At 43.7% G+C, this 10644-nt stretch overlaps 3 protein-coding genes across 8 annotated transcripts; 2 read left to right on the top strand and 1 right to left on the bottom strand.

The window, feature by feature from the left end:
- Positions 1-45: 45 nt before the first annotated feature.
- LOC117752762 (elongin-B-like) lies at positions 46-3707 on the bottom strand. The gene is made up of 4 exons (XM_034570373.1): positions 3255-3707; positions 2317-2451; positions 1670-1778; positions 46-1063 (listed from the first exon to the last, which is right to left on the bottom strand). The coding sequence occupies exons 1-4, from the start codon at positions 3255-3257 to the stop codon at positions 951-953; spliced, it is 360 nt and encodes a 119-aa protein (XP_034426264.1). The 5' UTR covers positions 3258-3707; the 3' UTR covers positions 46-950.
- On the top strand, positions 3371-7613 carry pkmyt1 (protein kinase, membrane associated tyrosine/threonine 1). Its single transcript, XM_034570340.1, has 8 exons — positions 3371-3554; positions 4566-4982; positions 5175-5412; positions 5535-5814; positions 5911-6017; positions 6106-6278; positions 6549-6769; positions 6890-7613. Exons 2-8 carry the CDS (start codon positions 4608-4610, stop codon positions 7269-7271), a joined length of 1776 nt encoding a protein of 591 aa, XP_034426231.1. The 5' UTR covers positions 3371-3554; positions 4566-4607; the 3' UTR covers positions 7272-7613.
- Positions 7614-8133: 520 nt separating this feature from the next.
- Positions 8134-10551, top strand: LOC117752752 (zinc finger protein 8-like). Of its 6 annotated transcripts, XM_034570360.1 has the most exons (5): positions 8134-8348; positions 8405-8458; positions 8884-9082; positions 9170-10004; positions 10099-10551. In XM_034570360.1, exons 3-4 carry the CDS (start codon positions 8893-8895, stop codon positions 9997-9999), a joined length of 1020 nt encoding a protein of 339 aa, XP_034426251.1. In that variant the 5' UTR covers positions 8134-8348; positions 8405-8458; positions 8884-8892; the 3' UTR covers positions 10000-10004; positions 10099-10551. The 6 variants fall into 6 exon arrangements, with proteins under 6 accessions (XP_034426251.1, XP_034426252.1, XP_034426249.1 ...); XM_034570361.1 differs by having other exon boundaries at positions 8884-9083; positions 9186-10551; XM_034570358.1 differs by having other exon boundaries at positions 8405-8451; positions 9170-10550.
- The last annotated feature ends 93 nt before the right edge of the window (positions 10552-10644 follow it).

The raw sequence follows: 10644 nt of genomic DNA, 5'->3' as shown, positions 1-10644 counted from the left end.
ATGTTGACCCAAACCTGTGTCTAAAATAAGAATCAGTCAGCAGCATAAAAAACAAAACAGGAAAACTTTTAATTAAGCAAACTTACAGTTACAGGCTATATTTATGTGATTAGAGGAAGGTGCCACACTGATGTTGGTGACATGTGATGTATGTATTTTAACACAAGAGAATGCTCCTCCTGCGTCCACTGTATGTCACAGACAGAATGTCCTCTGACCAAAACGTCCCTCTGCTGCTGAAGAGGTACCTGCCTTTGGTCTCAGTGCATGAAACACACAACAAAAGAACTGAAAAGTAAAAACATACTAAAGACACAAAATGACAACACCAACAAAAAAGTAACATTTTTACCATAAAGGTGTTTTTTTTCCTGGTATGAAATCAAATCCAAAATGTACAACAAAACTGGGAGAATCGGACCAAGGAAACGCATGAAGGTTCATCTGTTTCTGTGAAAGTAAAGCCATCGTTTTTTGAATTTGTTCATGCAGTTTGCCGATTGGGACGCCAGACTCCTTATCCATGCATGTTACTTCTAGAGCACTGTGACACAACTACGCCTTCACCTTTCCCAAAAAAGATTAATGAGAATAATTATAATAACTCACACACATACACACAATCATACTTTCCAAACCACCTTCTTCCCTCTACAGGTTTGAGCAAGTTGGTGCTTAGGAGCAAAGTCAAGGACAGGAACTGCATGTGATGTGGAAATTATTAAGAGTTTAAAAAAAAAAAAAAATCATTTGTGAAGCAAATTTGAGGAGGGAGGGTGTTGGGATGATAGCATGAAGGTAACATGGATAGGCTTGGTTACCTACAGTGTTCCCATCCATCAACTGAAATTATATTACACATCCTCCGCCCCCGCTACTTCTCCAATGCAGTTAATCCACACACACCCACTTCCATCCTTCCCTCCATTGCTCGGTTCCCCTCCTTGCTATCACTGCACAGCCTGTTCGTTGGCAGTGCTGCCAGAGTCCTGCGGCTTCATCACATCGGGGAGTTCCGGGGGGCTGGAGAAGGCCTCGACATGCAGCTGCTCAAACATCTCATCTGGAGGACAGAGGCGACAAGGAAACCATATCTCCATCATGAAGGCAGAGTTGCACATGGATAAATCACTCACGTCACAAATTTGCTTCTGTAAATATTTACTGTTACTCAAGTTAAAATGTACAAATAATGTGGCTCATGCACTCAGACTTGAGTGTTTAAGCCACAGCTTAAAATTCAAGAAGGATCATTTATTTTCTCAAGCCACAGTGAGTATTTTAAACTGGCAGCTAAAATGCGATCTTTAGGAAATCTGTATTTCAATCGGATTCTTATCAAGTCTGGACAGATATAGATTCAAGAGACACTTGATATCACAGACATATGGAGCAGCTGAGAGAGCTGTGGCTTCAGGCTATGTGGTTGTAAACCTGCCTGACCAGAACAATCTCCTGCTGAGTTCTTCATACGCAAAAGACAAACCCCAGAAACTGTTCGGAACAAACTATCCTGACATTTTCAAGAGTTTGCGTCTACTTATGACTTTATAGAAGAATTCCTCATCCATAGCCCATTTGGAAAGAGGCGTAATGGCAGGAAAGACATGACACCAAGAAAGTTAACGAAACATCCCTGACTCACACAAATAACATAAACTACACGTACCATTTACACGGAAGGCCAGACCCACAGTAGCTGGGGCCTGAGGTCTGGCAGTCTGATTGGTGAATCCACTGTCGCCCAGAGTTTTGCTGTCCTCTAGCAACTGGTCATCCTGTGGAATAAGAGAGGAAAATTTCTCAAAATCACCTAATGGACCCAAAGTGTATGAATATTTGTGAAACATTTACAGCCCCAAAAAAAACAATTACAAAACACTGAAAATTACAAAGTAATGTGCCGTTATTGTCAGTTACTCGCGAGAACTGCAGCAGTCACTAGAAGGAGGATAACAGCGGACATTCAGGCTAAAGACGCGGTGTAAATGATGCTGTTTCGAGTCGAATTGTGACACTTGGATGACACCACAGGAGCAGTGTGGAGGCATTTAAGGTTTTTTTTCCTGTTGTTCTTTCACATTTTAAGATGAGTCACCATTTACTTCAATTTTATTGGACTTGGCTGCAACGCTGTTCACCCCTGAGACTCCGAAAGTGTTTTGTGGACTCAAACACTTCACCCTCCCCTCCATCAGCATAGTGGTTAATAGATAATGAGTGGATTTCTATTTGTGGGTGAACGATCCCTTTAACTCTGATGTTTTAATTATTTTTGGTCACGTGACAGGACTTAGTTTGGTGTTGGTGATATACTTTGTAGAGCCGCTGGTCTTCCGGTGGTCTTTTAAGAATTCCCTCGACAATACGCTTCAGCTCATAGACGGTGGTGGACTCCTTGGCATCTGTGAAGATTGTAGTCTTGTGACGCCGGATCATTAAGAACACGTCCTGAAAGAAAAGAGCACAACAGGACAATGAGTCAAAGTAAATTCAGTGCACGGACGTGAAGATGACAGATTCACAGATTGGGGGAGAAAAACACGTTATTCTCAATTTAACACAGGTTCAAGCAGGACGACAGATTGTGTGGCTCGAGTGACAATTCACATTAAATGACATTAAATCGTCTTTATCTGACAAAACATGTCAGTAGGCCATGAAAGTCTTTAACTACCGTCCATCTGGCGACTGGTCCTAATACATCACGAGCACACGGGTCCCCTCAGCGTGTCTTTTTAAAGAGGGACAAGGGACATGTACGTGTTGGAGTGATTCTTTTAGCCGCTTGTAATTCATTGATTCCCTAATCTGGCTAGCAACGGGGAGCAGTAGCAGGCAGACGTAGCCCTGAGCTAACGCAAACCTAGCTTAGCATAGAGACTTTATAGAGACAAACATGGGCCTGACAGTTAGCTCTGCGTTAATAAACACTGCGGCTGTGACAGTGTGTGTCCGCGGTGTGTGTCTAGCTGGGTGAGACGTCTCCCGTCACACCACCACCACCATGTCTGCCAAGCTAACACAAGTTACCTCGCTAACACCTCTCCTCACAGATGGAAGGCTAAGCTAACACAGCAAACTTAGCGCTAGCAGCCTAGCTAGCACAAACTGAAAATAAACACCCCAAAGAAACGACCCTGCGGTTCGTTATCCTGACACGGGTATTCACGATAACGCGCCGAACGTTAATTCGGATGTTCACGTGTCGGTAGAAAACCCCACAGAGCGATCGACAATAATAACGAAGTTACCATTTCAAGTGGTCAGCTAGCTAGGCACGTAGCCCTCTGTGTTCAAGCCCAGACTGCACCGCTTGCGGATGTTGCGCAACTCAGATAAGAAGTGGGTATTCACGGAGGACCGCTACGAAGGCGCTGCGTGGCCGTGGGGAGGATTTGGCGCCAGGTTTGTTCGAGTTCAGGACGAGCACGAGCAGCTGGATCCGCGACTCAGCGACTCCCACGGGGCTGAAGACCGTCGGTGCTTGTGACTGGATCCATGTCGGTGGGATGGTGCTCCTGAAGCCCACCTCGCACACGCCGTCAGTTGCGGTACGTGACCTGTCTGTGAGCGAGAGGGCGAGCTAACGTGGAGATGTTGTCGAGTGACGTTAGCTAACATCTGAGGTGACGTGTGTCTTGAGGACGAGTCGTGTTTGTTAGCACGGAGCTAATTCAGCAACTTCAGAGGTTAACACGGAGGTTGTCACGCTTGTCATGTTGATCGTGCGCGTTACGTTACATTGATTGTGGCTCGTGACGCGCACAGCTGAGACCTGATGTTCTACACGTGAGCATCAAAACATCAGGGAGACTGTTGATCCTGGTTTCAGGTCCTGAACCTGTCAATCAGGACGTCAGAGCGAAACCTTCACTTTATTTACTTCAACTCAGATATAATTACTACAGGACCTGGGTGGATGTCTCTATGAGTATGACAGTATTAAGACTTACATAGATAGATACAGACATAGATACATAGATACATACTTACTTACTTACTGACTTAGTATTAAAGCCAAAAATAAATACAGATTTATACAAAGTGTCAAATAGTAGTAAGTCTTTGATTCTGTTGAGTGGCAAAAAGGACAGAGCGATATGTCCAAAACATGTGTCAGGATAAAAATGTTCACACCAGTTGATATATCGATAATTATCATGATAATATCACTTTGATAGTTTAAAAACAAATTTTGGCTCCTGAGTGAACGTTTAGGTTTTAAACTCTGAGAACAACAAACAGAGAAACATTTCATAAATCCGAGGTCAGTGTATTTTGTGTCATGTCCTCTCTGTGCTTATGCAATGCATGAGCAGTATATGGATCTATATTGATGGAAATTACATCGTGGAGTTTAAAACTGAGATGTGACACATGACAGAAATTGTTCTGCAAGCTCTGCCTTGTGTTACTGACCCTGATCCGCATTTTTATTGTGTTCGTTAGTTATTTTTTACTACTATTCAAAAAAAAGTGCATTGGATGAGCATTGCAAAAAAACACAGTGGTACATCCTCAACTGTCAATCAAAACTAATATCTCTTTTTTGTCTGTTGCAGCACGCCATCTTCAGAGAGAGGAACTGAAAAAGAACCGACACAATGTCAGTGGCGATGGAGACCACGGCGTCCAGGGTTCCTCTCCCTCTCCCGACCCACTTCTCCCATGCAGAGCAGTCCTTCTCCCTCAAAAAGCGACATGTCCCCTTCTCCTCGTCGTCTCTGTCCAACTTGTCCTTTTCTTCCCCAGCCCGGGTCTCACATTCTTTGCCCCCGCTGCCACCATCCAAGGGATGCCCCCCTTTGAGCAGGGTGTTCGCCCAGCATCCATCCCCCTGGACGCCCCTGTCTTGTTCCCTTAGTAAATCTCCCAGGACAAATTCTGTGTATGATCCCAGCAAACAGAAGTCCTATTTCAGTCAGTGCTTCACTAATTTGGGTCTCCTGGGAAGAGGATCCTTTGGAGAGGTCTACAAGGTGAGCAAGACAAAAGCTGTGGAAGTTGAATTCTGCATTTTAAGGACTACAGTTCAGACCAAAACATTACAACAAGATTTACAATTTCAAAATACTAATGTTTATCTTGGAGAATTTATTTTGTCTGTGAACATGATGTAGAGATCCCAGACTAGAAGAGAAACCTCAGCTCATTTTCTGTATTTTCTTTAGGTGCTAAGTAGAGAGGATGGTCGCCAGTACGCAGTGAAGCGCTCGGCTCATCGCTTCAGGGGAAACAGTGAGAGGAACCTGAGTGTGAGGGAAGCGAGGAACCATGAGCGTCTGTGTCCTCACCCCCACATCCTGAAATTTGTGGCAGCCTGGGAGGAGTATGGTCGACTGTACATTCAGACAGAGCTGTGTAGCACCAGCTTGCTGCTCCATGCTGAGAACCAGCCTCCCGGCCCAGGTCTGTCTGAACAGGACAATAACGAGATGCATAACATGATGTGCTTTCTACCCCAGTTAAGTTTTATATTCTAGACAGTTGGCACTACTGACATGTCTGTCAAATTAAACTCTCCAATCCAGATGAGCCTGCAGCCTGGGCCTACCTGTGTGACCTCCTCTCAGCACTGCAGCACCTGCACTCTCGTGGTTTTGTTCATCTGGACCTCAAGCCGGCCAACGTCCTCATCACTGACTCTGGTCGTCTGAAGCTGGGGGACTTCGGGCTGCTGCTTCAGCTCAAACACAAGAGCTCAGAGTCTGTGGAGGGGAAAGTGAAAGACGATGCTCAGGAGGGGGACCCCAGGTACATGGCCCCTGAGCTCCTCCGTGGGGAATATGGACCTGCTGCGGATGTTTTCAGGTACAAATGCCACAAAGGAAAGATTAAGTGTAATTCTAAAATGATCCTAACTGATTTGATTTAAATTTGTGCCTGAATATTGCCTCTTTCCTTTAGCCTGGGCGTGTCTATTCTGGAGCTTGCCTGTAATATTGAAGTTCCAAATGGTGGCGAGGGCTGGCAACAGCTCAGACAAGGCTGCCTCCCCTCAGAGTTTACCAGCAGTAGGTTCCACTTTTCTTTTAAGTCCTCGTGAATTCTCCTGTTTTATTTATCTCGATGACTTTTTACCTCCTCGATCTGTGTCTGCAGGCCTGTCGACTGAGCTGCAGACAGTATTGAAGATGATGCTGGTCCCAGAACCTTCTGAGAGACCAACAGTCGCTGAGCTTCTGGCTCTTCCCTCTGTCAGGAAACACAGGTGGAAGAGGCGCATTTATCTCGTGGTCACAGAGACTTTGTTGACTCTGACCAGCCTCTGCCAGGTAAGTTTTCAAACCTTAACTTTTGGAGTTTGAATAATATAATCATTAACATATTAGTTATGTGGCTTTACAAAGAGTGATTCAACTGGCATAGTCCATGATCAACAGCCTCTACTGAGTAATATTCATAAATATAACACTGCTTTCTGCAAAGAAAATTAGCTCACAAGATTGAAATATTCTTACATGAAAACAAATTATAAACCTGAAGCAGAAATTTTGTCTTTTCTGCCCTTTTTAATAATATTTTCTTCTCTTTTTTTCCCACAGTTGGTGTTGTGCTTTGGGTGCAGACTCCTGTCCTCCCTTCACTTGTCCTTTCTTCCTCGTTGGACCAAACCAGCTCCCTGCACCCCTCCTAAGGACAGCTGGGACAGAGATTTGTCCCTGTCCCTCAGCGCCATGCATGCTGAGCCAGGCAGCCCAGGGGATGACGCAGTGTTTCTGTTGGATCGCACCAACCCAGAGCTTTCCCCCACCTTCTCACAGAGGTAGAGAATCACTGTGTCCACAAGTTGTTGTTTATTGTAGTGTTTTAGAAATGTCTTACTTGTAGAAACACCTTACAGTCCACTTATATTATTTATTTTTGATTTGCTCCTTTTTCACAGGGTCAGATCCAGAATGTCTGTGGAAAGCACATCCACTCCTCTTCCAGTTTCACCGACACGCAGTCATCAAAGTCCTGCCCGCACACCCACTCTCTCAAATCTGGGCGACTGGTCCTGTAACTTGGCTCAGACCCCCTCCAGCATCCACTCAAATGGTTCCTGCCGCACTCTGACCCCAAGTGCCATCCCCATACACACAGAGCTTCACACAGACGGCGTGAATGAGAAGTCAGCGCACAGCCACCATTCTTCCTCCGCCAAGTCGTCACAGCGGCGCGGCCCTGACTCGGTGCGAGTAGAGGAGGTTGTACCCCGACCCAGCTTTGAACCAAAGAACCTGCTCAGTCTGTTCGAGGAAACGACTCTCGAGGACAAGCAGTGAGACTGCCAGCTCGCCTGTCGGGTGTCAGGTTAACAACCACCTGATGTTTGAATGTACTCCGTTCACCAATCAGCTTGTATGAACTGTTTTCTCTGCCATATTGTTACAGTCTTACAACAGCTTCTTTTAACGTGTATTTGAAAAGATGGAAAAAAGATTTAGGGATTAGCGTTGAACATGTAATCAAACCTTTAAAGCACTTTTTATGTTTGGGTAAATGCAATCTGTTACTTAAGTCCTGGTTTATTGTTGTATAAGTTATCATTAGCTTGGTGTGCTCTGAGTCGTGTATCTCAAGAGCTGCAAAGGGAAATAAAACAAGGAGAACAAGCAAAATGTCAACCTGTGTAAAGTGTTTTTTTTCTTGTAAGTGACTTAAAAATACAAAATCTCTTATTCAAGTTCAAGATTCATGTGACTGGAAGATGACAAGTGACAGTGTAGGAGTCACTTGATAAAATGTCCTAATCACACATTGTAGAATAAGTATAAACAATATAGACGTGTAAGCAATATATAAACTATTTTTAAATTAGTGACTGAGAAGGTTCATGCATAAGCAAATGCTTATATATATGTTTATATAATATGCTTCTATTCTTATTGAATTAACAATGGAAAACAAACAAAAACATGTGTACACTTGTAGCTATTAAAAATACGTCTGTTAATCATCCTTTTAAAAACCAAAAGCAAATTACACATTTGAAAATTTGGATTTAAATATATTTTCAAGGAGATCATGTGTTCTTGATGTATTTGTGTTGGCCTGTTGACCAGTAGGTGGCAGCAACGCACCAGCTGCTGCATTTCAACCCTTTTTAAAGACCCAGGAAGAAGATCAGAAGGCTGTGCGTGATGACGTCTGACGCACACATCGGGATTTCGCACTCTTTCGCTACATGTGTGATTTTAACAGTTTTCACTCATGGATCTGCTTCGTGTTGAGGATTCTGCAGCTTCAGCGCGAGCATCTAAGTTTATGTCAATATTGTAAATACATGAATGTTTCACATCCGGGTCACACGAGCTGGGATTCACACTGAAGACGCCGCTGCAGTGTTAAACACCAGGATTCAACCACAGACTGAAAATAAAGAGGATCCAACCACAGACTGAAAATAAAGAGGATCCAACCACAGACTGAAAATAAAGAGGATCCAACCACAGACTGAACTGGGTGTGAGGTTGGTTTCTGTTTACATTTAAGAATCATAATACATCTGTAATACTGGTGCAGATTTTTGTTGTGTTTACATTTGACTGAACTGAGAAAGATGATCAGATAGAAGCGTGGTGGCAAATTTAAGTCGTATTACTATTAGTACTGTGATCATAGTATATTTTCTCTATATATCTATTATATACCTGGAGCTGACCCATATTGCTGCACTATTAACTGTATAATATTACATCACAACATTTCACCACGCTCTATACGAGATTACTGAATGTTTGTGTCTGATTGTTCTTAGATAGTTCAATTTGATCCTATTCTTTATACCTGTATCTATTCTTTACTCGGGCTGCTGTAATACCCAGATTTCCCCTTATTATGTTATGTTATCTTATCTTGTTCTTAATAGTGTTTCCATATTTTTCTTCCTCTCAGTTCATAACAATGACCAAAATTGAGCGTCTGAATGTCCGAGTGGAGAAGCTGCTGTGTAGCGCGGTGCAGGAGGTTCTGGAGGTGGTGAGAGAGACGGTGTGGGAGTACCAGGAGAAAACAGCCCGGACCCAGAGGGAGAACCAGAGTCTGAGGAGGAGGCTGCAGGAGCTCCAACACAAAATCGACCTGGAGAGCGGTGGTAAGAGAGCACAGCTCAACACTGGCGTCCAGACATGTGGAAACTGATCATTTATTTTGTCTCTTCATGGCCTTTGTTGTGTTGCAGGGACTGTGCCGCAAATTCCAACCGCAACCCAGCAGGCGGAGGTGGAACAGAGAGAGAACGAGGAGCTGGTCGATGACACTGAACCTGCTTATAAGGACGTTTCAGATTCATTTGCAGACACTGACTGTGAAGCATCCCTCACTACTCCTTGCCTCTCCCCTAAAGATACGACAGAATCACATTTGCACGATGATAACTTGAGCAATACCAGAACTCTCAAAATTGAGAATGATGACAGGTTATCATCACCAACTACAAATCCCATAGAACCCACTGCTACAATTACAATCAAGGAAAATGTCTCTGTTTTATCCCTTACATCAAATCAAATGAAAGAGGAGCCCATGTTGGAAGAAGAGGCCGTGCACACACACATTAATCATGTCTATGATGATGCCGCGACCAGCTCTACACTCTTACACCGATTTGAACCCCCTCAACCCAATTCAGGACTCTACAACGTGTCGGGGTTCATCTTCAGTCGGGGCCAAGAGCCTCAATCTCCAATATACAGTCACACAAACATTGTTGGTGCAGACTCTGGCTCTTCGGACTCGGCATCCTTCCAGAGAAACGTCAGAAAAAACTACTGCTGCTCGCTGTGCGGTCGCACCTTCGGACACGCGGGCGACTACAAGAAACACAGCAGGGTGCACACAGGGGAGAAGCCGTACTGCTGCTCGGTGTGTGGGAAGAGCTTCAGTCAGTCAGGCTACCTGACGGTGCACCTGCGCTACCACACGGGAGAGAAGCCGTTTGGCTGCAGCCACTGCGGCAAAAGATTCAGCCACTCGAGTAACCTGAAGAAACACCAACAAACGCACCTGTGAGGGTGCTGTGTTTTTACAAAGCTACTGAGCCACGTCGTTCTGCTGTGATATCCTGATGTTTTACTTACGTTTTTTAATCTACTGTAGAAAGTTAATAAACTGTAAAATGCTGGCTTCTCTATGAGCAAAAACTGGAGCTACTGGACTTTGTATTTGTTTGTTGGTTTAATTGTACACGAAAACTTCTAAACTGATATCCACTGAACTTTGTGGTAGGATGGGAGAAGCCATTACATTTTGATGCAAATACAAATTAGGTGGAAGATCCAGGGATTCTTCTCTTGAACTGTGTTTAATGACAAGTAGTTCATGTAGGTTATCAGACCACTTCCTATTTCTTTTATATTTCTTTTGCAGAGTTTGACAATCGTATATGATTGTTTGACTTTTAACGTACCACACTGTGTTTTAGATTTAATTTGCTAAGACTTTATTAACTTATTGACTTGATTTGGTTGTTTCTTGTATCATTTGCCTTATGTCATTTTAAAACACAAGTTAATATGAGGTTATTAGATGTAATAACTATGTTACTGTTGTCAAATGAACAAAGTCAGATCATCAGAAATGTTAAACAGAAATGTTGACTTCAAATTTACAAACGCCTTAAACTCGGACTTTTATTGTGAAAATAAATTCCCTTCT

The sequence above is a fragment of the Hippoglossus hippoglossus genome, chromosome 19, assembly GCF_009819705.1.
Source record: "Hippoglossus hippoglossus isolate fHipHip1 chromosome 19, fHipHip1.pri, whole genome shotgun sequence".
Classification (NCBI taxonomy): Eukaryota; Metazoa; Chordata; class Actinopteri; order Pleuronectiformes; family Pleuronectidae; genus Hippoglossus; species Hippoglossus hippoglossus.
The sequence above is the reverse complement of the archived record's forward strand: the minus strand, read 5'-3'. Positions and strand labels throughout refer to the sequence as shown.